This window comes from Thunnus maccoyii, chromosome 5 (assembly GCF_910596095.1).
Source record: "Thunnus maccoyii chromosome 5, fThuMac1.1, whole genome shotgun sequence".
In the NCBI taxonomy this organism is placed as follows: domain Eukaryota; kingdom Metazoa; phylum Chordata; class Actinopteri; order Scombriformes; family Scombridae; genus Thunnus; species Thunnus maccoyii.
Genome location: NC_056537.1, coordinates 32,766,923 through 32,784,854, shown reverse-complemented (window position 1 = coordinate 32,784,854; position 17,932 = coordinate 32,766,923). Strand labels below are relative to the sequence as shown.

The 17,932-nt window shown below is 39.3% G+C and overlaps 1 protein-coding gene across 5 annotated transcripts in view; it reads right to left on the bottom strand.

Annotated features, from left to right (window-relative positions):
- zc3h18 (zinc finger CCCH-type containing 18) overlaps window positions 1-17,932 on the bottom strand; it is a 50,501-nt gene continuing 32,569 nt past the window's right edge. For all 5 annotated transcript variants that reach the window (XM_042411438.1, XM_042411436.1, XM_042411434.1 and 2 more), the window contains exons 14-20: window positions 16,267-16,383; window positions 16,026-16,034; window positions 15,683-15,891; window positions 15,330-15,544; window positions 6,073-6,169; window positions 2,500-2,596; window positions 1-1,282 (exon numbers count right to left, since the gene is read on the bottom strand). In XM_042411438.1, the coding sequence (XP_042267372.1) occupies window positions 1,054-1,282; window positions 2,500-2,596; window positions 6,073-6,169; window positions 15,330-15,544; window positions 15,683-15,891; window positions 16,026-16,034; window positions 16,267-16,383 (973 nt within the window). In that variant the 3' untranslated portion in view covers window positions 1-1,053. The remainder of the gene's footprint in view (window positions 1,283-2,499; window positions 2,597-6,072; window positions 6,170-15,329; window positions 15,545-15,682; window positions 15,892-16,025; window positions 16,035-16,266; window positions 16,384-17,932) is intronic.

The window sequence follows — 17,932 nt, the reverse complement described above, 5'->3', positions numbered from 1 at the left end:
TTCTCTTTATCAAAATAGTTTATTTAGAAGGCTTTTGTCACAAAAGCAAGACATATCTTGTCTCTAAATGTCCCCGTTCCACCTCTCATACTCCTCCAACTAAAAATGTGACACAAATAAAACATTGGTTTATCACTTGAGAAGAGCTAAGAAGAAAAGAAAATGCTGTAGATTAAAAAAAAAGCAATACTTCACATCACTGTTGTCTATAATATTCGCTTGAGAGAATCTGATGACTTGCTATTATTGTACAAGGTGGGACAGTGAACACTGCCCAAAAACACAGAACGCAGACGAGTCATTGGTTAAAGGTGGGCCCGCTGTGAACAAAGCATGGGCTCGTGATTGCTTTCAGGGGCCGAATATGGATGCTCAAGAAGTTGCAGATTTATACAAAGAAGAGTTGTAGGCTGTCTGTACTCTGTCGAACTGACAGTCACACATCACTTCACACAGAGGAAACTAAAGAAAAGATGCGAGAACAAGACGATAAAAGGGGGCAGAGAAAGACAGAAGTGGTAGATTCAATGTGTAGAAATCTGTTATTCGTCACACACTCAACATAAGGAAGATTCTTCCTTTTCACTGAAGGATCATAGTGAGCAGGATGTGATCAAGTGCACCTTACTACCCTTCTGTTTCTGTACTGTAAAGTCTACACAAAGTACACTCCCTTCCTGAGACGTCCTTCCCTCACCGCATGCCTTTGTTCCCTCCTGTTTCTCAAAGACGAGGTAAACTGCAGTTGAGACATTCAGAGACTTCTAACGGGAGCAGAAGTAGGGTATATGGGAGTGAAAGACGCTCTAAAAATCAACCTCTCTGAGGACAACAAGCAGAGGATGGTTTTCGTGGCGGCCACCTGTCACTTACACAATAGCCTTTATACAAGAACCATACAACATTTTTACACGTCCATTGGAGGCAGGGGAAGAAAGGTAGGATTCGCTGGGAACCGCTCTGTCCCACGACCCTCACTGTTGCCCCGGCTCGCGAGGCCGTGCAGGCAGGCAGACTGGCAGGCAGGCGAACAGGTGAGGAGCGGGCTTCCATTTATTTGGCGGGGATCTTTGCCCTCTTCCGGGCGATGGCGTCTTCCACGGCCTTCAGCTGTTTCAGCAGCTCCTCGCGGCGGGACAGTGTGTTGCTGGGTTTGTTGGAGCCCGAGCCCGAGCTGGAGCCTGAGCCAGTGGCCGAAGTGGAGCCTGGGGCGGGGGGCTTGCCCGACGGTGCTGCTGGGCCTTTCCCCGATGATTTGGGGGGTGGTGACAGAGGACGTTTTCTAAGAAAAGGGAGCAAGAGGGGGTCACATATTTACTCATGTCATTTCATAAGAGCAGACAGTGTGACATGACTAAGAACAAAAAAGAGGAAATACCCAATTATGAACACAACAGCAATGAGAAATAAGCTGCCATGATCTTTGAATGCGGGAACAAATATGTGAGGGGGCTATTTTCTCATTGTCCTCTCACACCAAGTACTGTATCAACTGGATTCTGTATGAACATCATTTAAAGGATACGAGATATTTTTCTTATTATCAGCAAATCCCACAAAAACACCCAAACCTACAATTAATGTATCCTGCTAAAAAGTATTGTGTGTGTATCACAGCCTGATATATCTTATTCCTCTGTGTCACAGAGCTCAATTGTTGTCCAAACACTATTAAAAAACACACCAATGAGCCACCCTATTTTACTGGGTGACATGTGCCTTTACTACCATGAACACACACACTGTAGTTTATTTTGACTCAGTCCCACACACACAGTGCTGCTGCTGCTCACTAGAGCCCAAATTCATCTACCACTGAAAATAGTCCCCAACAAATGCACTATTTTCTCCTGATTGAGTAGCGTTCTGAAGTTAACTATGTGGAGATTTGTACATTAACTAAAATTTGTTATGTTTGAACTAGTTATTATGTAAAGATAAGTCACTAAATGTTTACTGCCAGGTTTAAGTGTTGCATTGCTAACTGAACTAGCTAGCTTACCTGACTAAACTGATGTTAGCTTGCTTATTTTCGACCAGATTAGGATGAAGTGTAAACAATGTAAATAGGTAATGTGGTCGACACATCTGACCTGACATTTCAAGTGTTCATATTACTTTGTCTATCTTCTGTAGTCGAGACCTTAACAATGGCATCGATCTGGAGTCCATTTACAAAGCAGAAGTTGAACACCCGGGTATTTTGGTATTTGGGTGAATCTTATGACACGTGCAGCGATGGTGTAATATCTTTGTGCTTCCACTTCTGTGGCATGTTCCTCATTTGGGCCAAACACTGATCAGGCAAACTTCATTATCTGAAAACCCAGATGTGTTTGGCTTGACGTGTCAGATAATAAACCTGACTATAAAATTTCCACAGTTCCAGCTTTTCTTTTCTTTTTTTAAACCACTTTTGACATCTGTTGTTGTATGATGTGGTGTTAAAGAATAAATATAACAATCCTACAGCAATAACATACTGAAAGTGGCACCAACCTGTCTCCCTGGGGGGGCATGGGCCGGGGCCCTTGGCCTCTGGGCCGATCCATCCGAGGGGAGAGTGGGGGTCGGCCAGGTACCCTCTTATCACGGCCTGAAAAACACCAGTGTCGGGGTTAATGAAGCCATTAGGACTGAGTGGCCTTTGGCTAAGTGTTAGTTCTTTAAAAACCAAGTTATTGTGGCTCTGGACACAACATAGCTGTTGAAATCCAACAGCTGTGTTGCCTCTTTTAACAGCTGTTTAAGTTTTCATAAAATATTTTACTTCCACATTGGGTTAGATAAATTAGGATGTGGGCTTGTGTCTTTATAATAGAAAAATAGAAATTAAAATGGAAAGAATGGACATTACCATTTCACTGAAACACAGTACTGTGTGGCAGCAATGCCCTTCCCTTGCCTAGTCTGCAGGAAAATGGACACATTGCGTTTAAACTACTAAATAATGTGGCCCAGACCACCTCAGAATGTGGTCTGAGTGATCGGATCTCAATGCATCCTCAATGCGTCTTGGGTGTGATCAGATCACCCGAGACGCGTGTTAATGCCAGGTGTAAATGGGGCCAGTGAATGTGTGGAGCCTAAAACAATGAGCTAAAAGATGCTAAAAAGGTCAACAGGGCTACAGATTTGGGTTTAAATTCTGCACGATTTCAGCAGTAAGATATCCTTTCATTTAACACCATCATTTGATTCAATCAAAGTTCGCAATTAATTATGTTATGTTATGTTTTTCTCATCTTGTCCTTGTTTAGCTGAAAACAATGTTTGTGCCGTCTAGGCCTGTCAGGATAATTACGTTATCAACTTATTGTATAATAACGTAATTATCAACATTATCATGTCCATATATCGACTTATTGTATAATATATATGGACATGACCTTGATCATTTTTGCTGACTTCAATATTGCCCATTGTGTTTACATGTGTTTGTTTACATGAGAATGTCACCAAGAGCCAGAATAAACAGCATAACTTATTGTGTGTGGTCTATCTATTTGAGGCAAATAATCTGTCTACCTGTTTCAGTAGGTTGTTTCCAGAAGGTTTCAACATTTTAATAAATCTAGTTTTCGCTCCTGCTGTTAAATTAAAAAAGGAAAAGGCAGCGTGTGAGGCAAGCCCTTCCTCCTCCACATCACCAGCAGATCTCCTACACTCTGCATTAGTGGCTAATAGGCTATTCATGTCACACTAAGTAGTTGCCACCACTCCTTGCTGCGCACATCTGGAGTGGAGAATGCACAAGTGAGTGAGTAAGTGAGTTATTTGTAAATAACTCTGTCCTGGTTAATCTAATGATGATGGGTCGGCGTTTTTAAAGCGGCCACTCTTCAACCCCCTCCACCCCTGTCGTCCCGGTGAGTAAGCAGCTCAAGGTTGAGCCGCTACCCCCCCCCCCCCCCCCCAACCCACTGAAAGCCGCTGCCATTACTGCCTGGCCACTTCAATGTTTACATGTGATGTCAGAGGTGGGAGCCATGTGCAGGCAATCCCAACAAACCTTGCGGCTCAGGGGAAAGATTTTTTTTCACATTCCAATTCCAATGTCTGAATATTTTTAAGAATTGAAAGTTCATTGCTCTTTAAAAGGGTGCACTTGTATTATTATGCTATTATATTATCATTATAACAGTGGCATAAAATGGTCTTAAAATGACAATATCATTTATCACAATTATTTCAGGGACAATATATTGTCCAACAAAAGTAGTTATTGTGACAGGACTAGTGCCATCTAGTGATTTGTGTCTTCCTGACATAGCCCAGGCTTCCAGGGGACACTGACAAATAGTTGTTGGTAAGTGTTCATTCTAAAATCATTTACTACTCTATGAGATGTTACATCATTCTGATAAGCATGTAAATCAGAATACCATCATGGACTATATTATGTTATTTACAGGTATTTTAAAATTTATATTAGGTTTTCTACCAATGAGGGCTGAGGTATGACCTATAAGAGAGCCCAGTGTATTTGTATCTGTATTTGTTGAGGCAGCAAAATTATTTGTATTAGCATTTGAATAAAAGTGGAAATAGGTGTAAAAAATCATGTTTTTGTTTTTAATTACACTTTTAATTTTAGAATATTAAAGTGTTAAAATAAGTGTTCATCAATAAACTATCTTGCAAAAGAGGTCTCCACACCAGGTCTCAAACTCAAGTCTCCCAGATCATAAACAACTGCGCTGACTACTGAGCTAAAGCTCAGCTTTGTGCCGCTGTATAGACAGATCTATAACTACACCCATAACACAGAGACAGCACAGCGTGTAAGGTGTAGGGAAGAATTTCAGGCGATTATTGCTTTGCACTTTTCATTTATTGCCTATTTTTTACAACCTAACTTTGGGGAAAGGGGATGGGGAACAACAGGTTATGGAGTCCCTTGAGGGCACTTTGCACGTGTCCGTAGCTCAGCTTTATGTCTGGGGAACACCCCCAACTCCGGAAGTGATGTCCAAATAAGGAAATGTGCATCATGCAGCAGGTGGATGTGACTCCACTCATTGAGAGCTGCTAATAGACCTAACACAGCGGAGCAGAGGAGAGAGACTGAGATGTAACCGACCTGCGCACTGTTATTTGACATGTTTTTTTTTGTCCAGAAAACAAATAATTTTAAAAATATTCTTACAAAATAAATATTCGTGAAAACCCACTATTTGTGCTTTTCCGAATACCGTATTTGGATTCTGCTCCACCCCTACTCCATAACACAGTTTTAAGAAAATGAGAAACAGCTAAATATTATTATAAGAGAATTTTGGAAGAAATACCTGTTGGCAAAGACATGTTCATTTAACTAATTTACATTAGACCATCAAGGACAACACCTTCAGTAAAGATTGTCATGGATAAAGGAAGAAGGTATTGGATTCAAGATAATTATCACAATCGGCCTCTGTAATGTTTGTTTTAGGAACTGGCAAAAGTAAAAGAAATAAATGAAAATAAAATGAAGTATTAAATTTAAAGTGAAATAAAATAGAGAACCAAGTCCTTACATCTCAGAATCTGAAACCAGCTAAAATTTGGCATATTTAACCTATAAAATAAAAAAATGATTTAGCAATTATTAAACCTGGCCAATTTTCTGTCAATCATCTAAATGATTCATCAAATAATCCTTTCAGCACACATTTTGGCATTCGTTTAAACTTGCTCACTGTGAATTTGACCAGCTGTATCCACATATGTGCTTGATCGGACATTACATGGACTAAGGAGCTGGCAGGGTAAAGTACACTAATGTCCAGTCCGACTGATTCGGACATTTGCGTTCACACATACAGCTCCTCTGGGTAATGTCTCGATAACTTCAGGTTTGCAATGCATGTGTGAAAAAGGCTCAATACTGCTGACAGTAGTGATAAAACATGTAAGATATCTCAGATGAAGGGTCCCCCATAGTATCATGTCAGCGAGGGTCAACAGCAAATTCCTAATTCTTTGTAAAAAGCTGCGATTGTTTCCAAGTGTTGGTCCAGCTCTGGGGTGTATTTGTGTGAAACAATGAAAAGAAGTGTGAGAGTGAGCGGTGTTTATGCTGATTCTCACCTCTGTCTGGAGACATGGCCATTCTCTTGCTGAGCGGGGAACCTGGCCTGTCTTTGTCTGAAGGCAGGTACCTCTTCCTGTTGCCCTTATCTACTTGCTGTTGGAAAATGACAGGACATACTGAGGATAGCAATTCAAATAAAGACGGAAATTGAAGACGTGTAATACAAGAAACCAAGTTCCACTTCTGAATGCCAAAAGGAAAAAAAAAAAAAAAAAAAAAAAAAAAAAATCACCTGGACAATTAGTAACTGATTTTTTCAGTTAGACTTGCCCTGTGATTTTCTGAGGAAACATGTCTGTACAATTGTACACTGTTTAACAAAAGTATGGAACTAACTGGGTGAGTGGAGGGAATTTTATTAGCGATGGAAAACCCGATTTACAACAAGTTAAAGAAAAAGCGATTAGCTTAGCTTAGCATAGAAAGAGGAAACACAGGGATACTGCTAGCCTAGCTCTGACCAATGGCAACAAAAAAAAAAAAGACACCTACCAACACCTCTAAAGCTCACTAATTCACGTTATGCTTTCTTGTTTGATCTGTAAATCTGAAGTGTAAAAACAACACATTGTCGATTTACTGGGAGGTTATGTGCCAGACTATTTCTTGGCTGAGAGCAGTTACTTCCTGGAGCGGACTAACTATTGGTAAGAAAGCAAAATCTCAAAATGTCAAACTATTCCTTTAACCCTCTGGTCTTGTTCAAAATCACTATCAACTATTATCCATATTCTCAGTGCTAGTGTTTTCTCTTGTATAATGAATGTTACAGTCTGGGATATGTAACTAATTAACAACAACACTGATTATTATGCATTGTTATTTTCGTGCAGGGAAAGCAAAATAGACAAAACTCCCACTCAGCTTGTTCGTGGCCATAAATAGCCACCTCTTGTTTACAATTATTAAGTCTTTATAATTGATGCAACTGGATTTTTTTTTTTTTAAATCATCAGAGCAGGTCAATACCTATCAATAAGTAGCAGTAACAATGACTTTTTTGCATAATTACTTGTTTTGAGCAGTGACAAAAAAAGGTTTAAGCTCCTACTCAGCATCTTTAACCTTTCTCTTACCTTTTTTTGTCACTGCTCAAGTAATTATGCAAAAAAATCATTGTTACTGCTACTTATTGAAAGGTATTGACCTGCTCTGATGATTAAAAAAAATATCCAGTTGCATCAATTATATGGTAAAAAATTTTCTACTTTCACAAGTTTTTTTTTAATTTTTTTATTGGCATCAGTCCTGATAATGGAGTCCAAATTTTTATCAATGCCAGAATTTTAACCCTTTAAATACCAATTCCACATCCATCCACTCCTCACACCTCCGCCTCCCAGGCAGGTTTGTGTGGGTGCACAGTGGCTGAACCATCTCCTCTGTTATAAACAGCGATGGGAAACCATACAATTTTCCCATTAAGAGACATCCACCCAGCCGAAAGCTCCCCAGTCTCCGCACAACCCAATTGCCTGAAGAAAACGTTGGCATTGAACGTTTCTGCAAACCACAGAAACGTTGAATATATATGTTTCGACACGTGTAATACGTATCATATCAACATTTCTACAAATGTACCATACTAACATTTCTACCCGTTGAATAATGATGTTTTATGTTTTTTTTTTATTTACATTTTTAATTATGAAAGAAAAGAAGGACAAAAACAAAACAAACAAAAACAGACGCAACACAGCACACATACACAATACAAAAACAGTACACCAGATGTTACAGACAATAAGCAAAGGAAATATAATATACTTGTTTAAGAAATCATTACATTGCCAATCCTTCTTAAACAGGACTACTCCATTCTACCTACAAGGATCAGGTTTCTATTTAATTGTGCTGGTGCTTTATTCTTAACAGTCAAAAACACTTAACTTAAAAGTCTCTTATTTATATAGTCTTTTATAAGTGTCCATGGTCTATCTAAGCCATTGTCTCTATAAAGCCCCTGCGGAGCTGAGGCTGCACGTTCCAACGTTATCAGTTCTATGAAGTCCTTTAGCCAGTGATACAAACAAAAACTATTTAATTTCCTTACTTTCCAGTTCATAAGAATGATCCTTTTCACAGAAAGAAAAGCCAATGTTATCAAACGTTGTATTACTACAGATTTCAATCCATCCACTTTAACTCCCAGTAAACACACTTCTGGACATAGTGATACATCTACATTTAATATTGAACATAGCATTTTATGTACTCCTACCCAAAACTGTCTTATTTCTGGACAATTCCATAACATATGTATTAGAGATCCTCTCTCTCCACATCCATGCCAACATAGATCTGTCATATCAGTTTTATTCAGCTTGTGTGGAGTTATATATATTCGTTACAAAATTTTCATCTGTATAAGTTTATATCTGACACATTTCGATAAATAATTTGTATGTCGCATTATAGAGTCCCATTGTTCTAGTGGTAGGTGTTTTCTTAGATCACGTTCCCTTTGTGATTTGACTAAGCAGAGAAACTGTGCCTCTATCTCTTTCAATTTATTATCTGCATTTTTATCTGAGGCCAGTATGATACCTTGAGAGATAAGTGTCTGCATTATAGATTTCAACTGTAGATACTGCAGAAAACACAGAGCACTGAGGTCAAAGTTAGCTTTAAGCTCATTAAATCTTATTATTCTCTCCTGCTTTATGATTTGGCCTAGGTTCTTAACATTATGGCTTTCCCATTCCTTATTAATAAGAGTCTTCCCTCCAGCAGTGAATAAGGGGTTTTCCCATAATGGACATGAAGGCAAAAGTATTCCATTAATTGCACATTTCTTTTGAATTATTTTTGCTATTTCACATGAAAAACTGATAATTGGGTTCTTAATATTTATATTGAGCTTTGTACAATACCACAAAGAAGAAAGGGATACTTGTTTTTTGCTCTCACCAACAATTTTTTGTTCCAGCCATTTCCAACTGCCGGCCTCACACTGTTCGTGATAGGCCCAGAGCATAGGGTATTTGCCATTAAAAGCCAAATAATATGTATATATTTCTGGTATTCTTAATCCTCCTTTATTCCTATGTTTTGTCAGTTTATTAAAAGCAATTCTTGGTTTTTTATACCCCCAAAGGAACTTTATAAAACCCTTTTTAATTTCTTTAAACCAATAATCAGGTAATTTAAGTGGAATCGAAGATAACATAAAAGACAGTCTGGGGAAAACATTCATTTTAATTATCTCTGCTCTACCCCACAAGGACAGCGGAAGTGTTCCCCATCTGGCAAGATCTTCTCTGATTGTTTTAATCAATTTAGGGCCATTTATCTCGAATATCTTCTCAATGAGGGAGATGATATTAATACCATGATATTTCAGTCCCTCTTTCTTCCAGACTACCTAAGTTTGGGTAAGATGGGCTGGAAAAGTCATGCAGTTGAGCAGAATTGCTTCACTCTTCTTCCAATTTACTTTATATCCTGAAAGATTGCCAAACTCATTTATGAGCTTAAATAAGTGTGGGGTTGAGGTTGCTGGATTTGAGAGTGTTAATAATATATCATCTGCATATAAAGTTATCTTAAAATCATAACCATATATATTAATACCACTTATTTGTTAGTTAGCTCTAATAGCACATGCTAAGGGTTCCAATGCCAATATAAAAATTATTGGTGAGACTGGACATCTTTGCCTTGTTGATCTAGTTACAATTCCATTTGTTTTCACACAAGCAAGTGGTTTGTGACACAGTGCTCTAATCCACTGCATACATATAGGTCCAGAGCCATATCTTCCTAAAGTATAAAATAAATATGGCCATTCGATCCTGTCAAATGCTTTTTCAGCATCCAGCGATAACATTACTGCTGGATGTTGAAGTGAAGTGGCTCTATGCATTATCTGAAAGAGCCTTCTCAGGTTAGTTGTGGCATGACGGTCTATAACAAACCCTACTTGATCAAAATAGACCAATGAGGGAACCACCCTTTCAAGACATATTGTAAGTATTTTAGCAAATAACTTGTAGTCATTGTCAAGCAAACTAAGAGGTCTGTAGTTACTCATTTGCATATGATCTTTGCCAGGTTTGGGTATTGTTGAAATTACAGCTGTCTTCATGCTGACAGGCATTGATTTAGACATTATAATATCATTATATAACATTGTAAGAAAAGGGAGTCAAGATATCCTGAAAGCATTTATAGAACTCAATACTAAAACCATCTTCTCCAGGTGTCTTACTGTTAGACAGACACTTTATAGCCAATTTTACCTCTGCACCTGTAATATATTCCTCAAGTTCTTTTTTTGTCAGTATCTTCAACTGATGGTAAGCATATATTACTAAAAAAATTGTGAGCTTCCTTTAAATTAAAATGACCCTTAGATTCATATAATTTCTCATAATAAGATTTAAAACAATGATTAATTTGCTTGGGGTATAATTCTTCCACTACCATCATATATATTTGATATTAAATGTTTGGATTCTATTTGTTTTAGTCTCATTGACAGCATTTTACCAGCCTTCTCACCTGACTCAAAATATTTCCAGTGCAAATGCAGTTTCTTCATGCATTATCACACAGAGTTCCTTAATATATGATTGTCTGGTTCCCTCATATGTCTCTTTTCAAGCTTGTTCAGTTCTTCTTTTAGAGAGTTTTTCCTTTCATTCTTCTTCCTCTTCTTAGCAGTTGAGTGACTAATCAACCATCCCCTACATGTAGCCTTAAATGCTTCCCATACGGTATGTAATGATGATACTGAATTAATGTTTAAAGTAAAATATTCCTTTATTTTAGCCCTTATTAAGGAGATCAATTTTTCTTCTCCCAAGAGTGAATTATTAAATCTCCATTGTTTTGTTTTATTTACTTCAAAGGAGAGGTAAAAGCTAACGGAGATAGGAGCATGATCTGATATAGCTATATTATGAATTTCAGAATTAACTACATTTTAATCATCTGGCTAGATAATAACAAATAGTCAATCCTAGAATATGAATTATGGAGCTTTGAATAAAATGTGTATTCTCGTGCATCATTATTGATACATCTCCAAATATCTATTGTACATGTTGTCTGAAATTCTTCAAAAGCTACTGCAAGTGTACCGTCAGTTGGCAAAGGCTGCTTGGAACGGTCAACACTAGGCTGAGCTGCTACTTTAAAATCACCACCAATTAGTATTGGGATGTCCGAGAACCTTGATAATAGGACACTCAAATTTGTCATAAATTTAGCTTGCCCAGTATTAGGACTATAGATGTTAACAAGCACCATTTTTTTTTTTTTAATCACAAAGAAGTCCTGATACTATTATGTATATACCTTCCTTGTCAGGAATTACTTTCAGTGGTTTGAAAGAGGTAGTTTTAGCAATCAAAACTGACACCTCTTGAAGCACTATTTCCAAGTTTTTGGTCCACCCACCTCTGTTTTAATTTTAATGATTCATCTGCATTCAAATTAGTTTCTTGTGTCATAGCTATGTCACATACTAGGGATTTCCAATGTGAAAGTATTTTGCAATCTTAATAACAGGCAGCCCCATCTTTCACATAATTAATTTTACAAATGATTCCCAAACTCATATCAATCAGTTTACACTGTTCCTCTGACTTTATCATAATACAACACAGAAAAAACACAAACAAACTAAATAAAATATCACCATAAGGGAATAAACAACACATAATATAGGGACACCTTCTCTGTACCTTGTCCATGATCCAAGAGTTTACATGTCATTCTAAGCATTGACAGACCTTACATCAATTTTAAATTCCAATATTTACCCTTTATTTTTGCTGGAATTTTAATAAATTATAACCTAAAACCAAGACAGTTTATATTTATCCAGCGTCACCAAATTCTAAATGTTTACATCATAGATCAAATCAAATTACTGACCTGTGGTCCATAAAGTAATTAACCAAAAGCTGATGGTACAAGTTTTACCAGGTCTTGCTGCGCCTCTTCAGGTGTTTTATAGATATAATTTTCCCCTTTCAGTGTCACCAGTAGTCTGGATGGGTAAAGCAGGCCAAAGCGTATATTTGCGTCCTGGAGCATCTTTTTCAAGTCTGAATAGGCGGCACGTTGTTGTTGTGTCTCCACTGGAAGGTCCTGGAAAATGTGGAATGGTTTCCCGTGCCACTTTAATCCTTCCTTGGACCTTGCTGCTTTGAGGATATGTTGTCGGTCACTCCATTTCACAATGCAGACAATATACGGTCTCGGTGGTTACGATGGACCCGGTCGCGGGCGCAAGGCTCTATGTTGCCGCTCCACCTCTGGTACCTTGTCTGACTTGTCTAGGTCCAATATATAATCGGAGGATCGTTGACATTTCCTTAACAGGGTCGGAAGACTCAAACAGTCCCTCCTTCAGGCCCACAAACACCAGTTTATTCCTTCTGCTTTGGGATTCCATGTAAGTAACTTTAGTTTTAAGCTGTTGCACTTCTTTGGAGAGCTCCCGGGTCGCTCTAGTGTGAGTGTTTTTGAAATCCTCTAAGTTGCCAATTCGTTGTTCTGCGTTCGCCACTCTGTTAATCATGGCTCGTGTGTCTTTTTTCAGCCCCTTCATACTTTCATTCAGATCATAGAACTTTTGTTCAAATGATTCCTTAACATCAGCAAACTGCTTTAGAAGCTCTTGTGCCCAGGCCTGGGGATTCTCCCCTGCCATGCTTTCTCTTGTTTGGCGTTGTTCACCCGCTTTCTCTCCGGCAGTTTGTCTTGTCCGACGATGCCACTTTCTCTCATTCATTCGTGCATTTATTGCTAAGATTGATGATGTTTTATGGTGTGACAACACTGTGGTTAAGGTCTGGTTCGGTTGAGGCACAAAGACCACTTGGTTAGGGTTAGGGAAAGATCATGGTTTGGGTTCAAATAAAAAATAAAATAAAAACGGCCGATGTCTCACTAAAAACACCCGAATTTCTTGCCAGAAAAACAGCTGCAAATGTCCTGACGTCTTGCTAAAAACACCTGCTTTTGTTGGTTGAAACGGGAAGCGGACATTGGTTTTGAGGTGATCTCGAATCGTGTTCTCTGCTGATTTCCAACTTGCTGCCGAGAAACTTACTAACCATCCACTGACCCCTCCTCCTAATAGGAAAGATCAACTCATATAGATCTCGTGTGAACTATGTCACTTTAGAAATGTTGAGATGATGCGTATTTTGGAAATGTTGAAATTATACATTTTGTTGAAATGTTGACAAAATACGTTTTGTTGAAATGTTGAGATGATACGTTTTGTAGAAATGTTAATATGCTACATTCTGTTGAAATGTTGAGATGAAACGTTTTGTAGAAATGTTGATATGATACGTTTTCTTGAAATGTTAATATGCTACATATTTCACGTGTTGAAATGTAGACATTCAACGTTTCTGTGGTTTGCAACCAAACAACAAACAGAGAATGTACAGAGTCACTTTTTACTGTTTTCATTTTTCTACCTATGGCTCTTACTGCAGTCCCAGCCTTCTTAGGTGGGTCTCAATGGATACAACTGTATCTATCTGAGCTATTCCCTGAACTCTTTAATCAACAACTAGTGCAGTGCCTGTTCAAAATGTGCCTGTTCAGAACGAGAGACTGCTTATTATTTTTAGAGTACCACATATGTATGTATCAATTGATAAATGTATCAATTAAAACGATGATGAATTAATAAGTTAAATGGTTTAAATCCAGACAGAAACTTCACCAGTGAGACTAAACAGAAGTTGAACCACAGAAGCAGTTTAGAACTTTCCATAGGTTGATTCTGCTGCCAATCAAACGTGTCTGTGCTCCTACTGGCCTCCTGTGTATGCTTGTTCTTCTCTCTTGGGCAGTTTAACTGAGCAGGGCGCATGCCTTTGTCCCACTAAAGTCAAAGCCCAGACGCGCCACCCTGCTGTGATGTGATGGTGTTTATATCAAACAGCCCTCACTGCACATGAGCTGAACAGCTTGCTTGTTTATTCAAAGTTAATTAAACATGTCGCATGTCCAAACAACTTGCAAACACAGCACCAAGTGTGAAGTCGAGTCAGAGCCCAGAAGCCCTGCCGTGTTGTGATGTGATGATGTTTATTATCAAATAGCCCCTGCTTCACTCAGACACGGAGCTGAATGGCTTGCTGTTCACTTGTTTATTCAAAGCTTATTAATATTAAACGTGTCGCATGTCCAAATTGCACCAAATTTGACACTGCACATCGTTGAGTCCCCAGCAATACACCTGCTGACTGTGAAGTTGATCAGATTAACTGTTCTTGAGATATGTGAAGGACAGACAGACAGACAGACAGACATGCATACAGACAGACAGAGATTCCTTGCTTTTTTGTTAGATGTACTGCTGTGCCTGTTCAATACGTGTTTGAGACATCCTGCAGCAAGTCTTTACTATAAATTCACAGTACATAGTTCAATAGTAGAGCTTAAGTCTCTTAAACCTTTTCAAGTCATCAACACTATGGATGTAATCCCACCTTCGACCACAATGTGGGTTGCAATGGCAGAGTGGCGCTGTCTGAATTTCTGCTTGTTGAAACGTTGTTTATTAAGTATTTTTATATATTTCTCAAGAACCGCTCATGCGAAGAACTTCACACTTGACACTGCAATTCCTTGAGTCCCCAGCAATACATCCAGCAGGTATGAAATAGATCGGATGAACGGTTCTTGAGATATGCGAAGGACAAACACACATACGTACATACATACAGACAGACAGAGATTCCTTGATTTTTATAGAGGGATTAATCTGTGCTGCGTCACTAGACAGTGAGCTCTGAGTGACACTTGAAAGGCTTCTGGAAAACATACTCAAGGATGACCCACACGGGCAGCATATGAGGTGCACCTGTTTTCAACATGAGCCAACACTGTGCTGATGATGACATGTTTTTTGGGTCAAGACACAGTTCTGTTCTCCAGAAAACCCCACAAATTTTATTACATTCACTCACCACACCAATACATTGAAAAAAATACGTCTGTCTGTGCGGTGAATATGGTGTGTGATAGAGTTGTCAAATGATTAATTGCCTTTTTTTTTTTTTTTTTAAAAACAAACTTATCCAATGTCTTAATTTCTGCACACTTTCATTTCTCACTTAAGCTAATATTACGTTATTCAAATAAGGTGGCAACAAGAGGATATTGCACATACAACCAAAACCCGCTGCAAGGCTAGTTAACACTAGAGGTAGGTGAGAAAACATGTTTTTTGTGATTTGGGAAGAAAAAAAGTGGAATAAGAAGCAATAGTAACCTTGTTGAGGAGGGTAAGTTTGATGTCTTTATGGGATCCTGAACCTCCGTAGCTTCCTGGGGGGCCCATGGTGCCAGGTGGGGGATGTACAGGGTGGCCACCCCTGCTACCAGGTCCTGATCTGGGCATGGGGTTGCCTCCTCTAGGTGGGGGACCAGATGGGTCCATCTTCCTGCGATCCTCCCTGAAGGGTTCATCTTTCTTTGATGGCCTCTCTGTGATGAAGAAAGGACAACATGAGTGCTAATGAACCATGCAATGCTAATCCTTTCTACATTTTTCTCATAAGTTCTCATAAGTCCTGTGTGACTGCTGCATGTTATGTTTGACACAATGTTCTGCCCCACACTGACCCCTGTTCTTATCTCTGCTGTGTGGAGGTCGGTCCCGTGCAGGCCCCACTCGCTCCTTGCGGGGGTGACTTGGTGTGGGTGAGTGGGAGCTGGCTGAGGACACAGGGCTGGCGAGGTCAGCATACATGTCATCTGAGTCTGCGCTACGCACTGAGCTGCTGCTGGATGATGCTGATGACACCGATGACACGCTGCTGACACTCAGAGATCTGTGGCAAAAGACGACAGGTCGGCTATGAGCTGTAGATCCTTAGAATCACATTGAAAATCACTGCCATCACAGCTGTCTATAAACAACACTCTCACACACACACAATTACACCCTGAATAATAACTTTCATACCTGGATTTCCTGGGGGGTTTCCCAACAGAGACAGCATATGGAAGCGAGAGAAGAGCACAGAATTAACTCATATTACACTGTGACCTATTATACATTTATATTAGGATAGCTTACACAATTACACAGCAACTTAAGATTAATGCAAGAGATAAATAAGCTCAGAGCTAATATCTCTGCAAGATTCATAAAACTAAACAAAAGGCTTTAACGACACAACGAAGGTGTTCACATGAACAAGCACCTGGATTTTCTGGATCCAGAGCGTGAGCGTGACAGAGAGTTGGATGAGGATCTGGATCTAGAGCTAGAACCAGTATAACTGCTACCACTTCCACTAACACTCCCACTCACAGTCCGCCTGGAAGAGACATGAGACACAAAGAGAGAGAGAACTGAGAACACAGCATGTCATTTTTATTTTTTTTTAATTAAATCAAATGAGTGTAATACCCAAGCTTCTTAAAAAAGAAATAGAAGTAGTAAAATGTTCATAGAGCATTACAGGCTCTATTATCTCTTCAAAGATCCCTTCAGACATGTTTTATGACAAATAAAAATACTCTGCTTTGAATTAGGGGTGCACGATATTATCAGCACGTCATCGGTATCTGCCGATAAAAGCTTTAAAGTGAAATATCGGCATCGGCCATTTCTGCTGATTATGAGAGGCCAATTCGTTGCCTTCTCCTCCGCCCCCTAACTGTGCTTCCCTCCACGGACTGTGTCACCCTGACAGTCCCGGTGCTTCCTCCGCAGGTTCCACTTCACTCAAGCTGCCTGTCAGACCCGCGGCTTCTTTCAACTTTAACCTGAATAACAAACCGGGGCTTGGTGCTCTGGTTGGATCCACATGGAGACCCGGGGCTAACGTTAGCTGGGAGGCTAGCTGGCTGTGCTTCCCTCCAGCCATGCTGTGGCTAACGCCCCGCTAGCCTCTCAGCTAACGTTAGCCTCAGCTCTCTACTGTTATAGAGTAAGTAATTATTGCAAGTAAGTAGTTATTTCATATTCCTACTGTGTTGTAACTGCAGGCCTCCCTACCATGTCAGTATACTGGTGCCACAGTTTTGAAACTTACCTGTGTTTGATCATACTGTATTTGGTATAGGAGTTTTACAAGAAACCTAAGAATCCTGGTTATTCATATCCCGGTTTACAGGACTCTTAACGGTAACCAGGTTTCTGAGCATCTCTGTTGACAATAAAATCTATCCTCTTCATTTTCACTGGCAGATTTTTACTTTTATTTAAGCATTACATTGTTTTATCATCACATTTTTGGTTTTATTCACGAACTTCTACATATCTGGAGTTGTGGCTGCACCTGCATACATGCTACAGAATGACCAGAAACCTGTACAAGGTGTTAAAATGACACACAGTATGCCACCTTTTCTTTGAGTACTTCAGCTAGCATAACGAGGTTTCTCAAAACCGAGAACTTGCCCTGGCTTACGAAACCAGAATATTATGTGTTTTATGTATTAATGTGTGCAAACACATAACTGAGGTACTCCAAAAAGATGATCATAACCAGCATACTAATTGTTCATGCAAACATGCTCAGCATGTTACAATTTAACAGAATAAAATCAGTCCAATGCAACCATGGAGATGATGGCATGACATGGTCCCATTCAATGTAGGGGGATCCAGAGCATCCTCCTGGCTTAAAAACATGTTCATAAAACATCATGTTACATTTTTGTGACCTTAGAAAGCACTGCAGGGCCACTGTCATTCTTCCTCTTTTTGAAACTCCACAGAACCAGTTGTGTGCATCCTGCCAACAATGTATGTTTTGTCTCTAAAGCTGACATTTTATGGTGAACCTGTCCTTTAAAGGATGACTCCACCTGCGGTCCTTTCCGGATTTTTCAAATGGAAACGCCCACTTAGCCATTAAC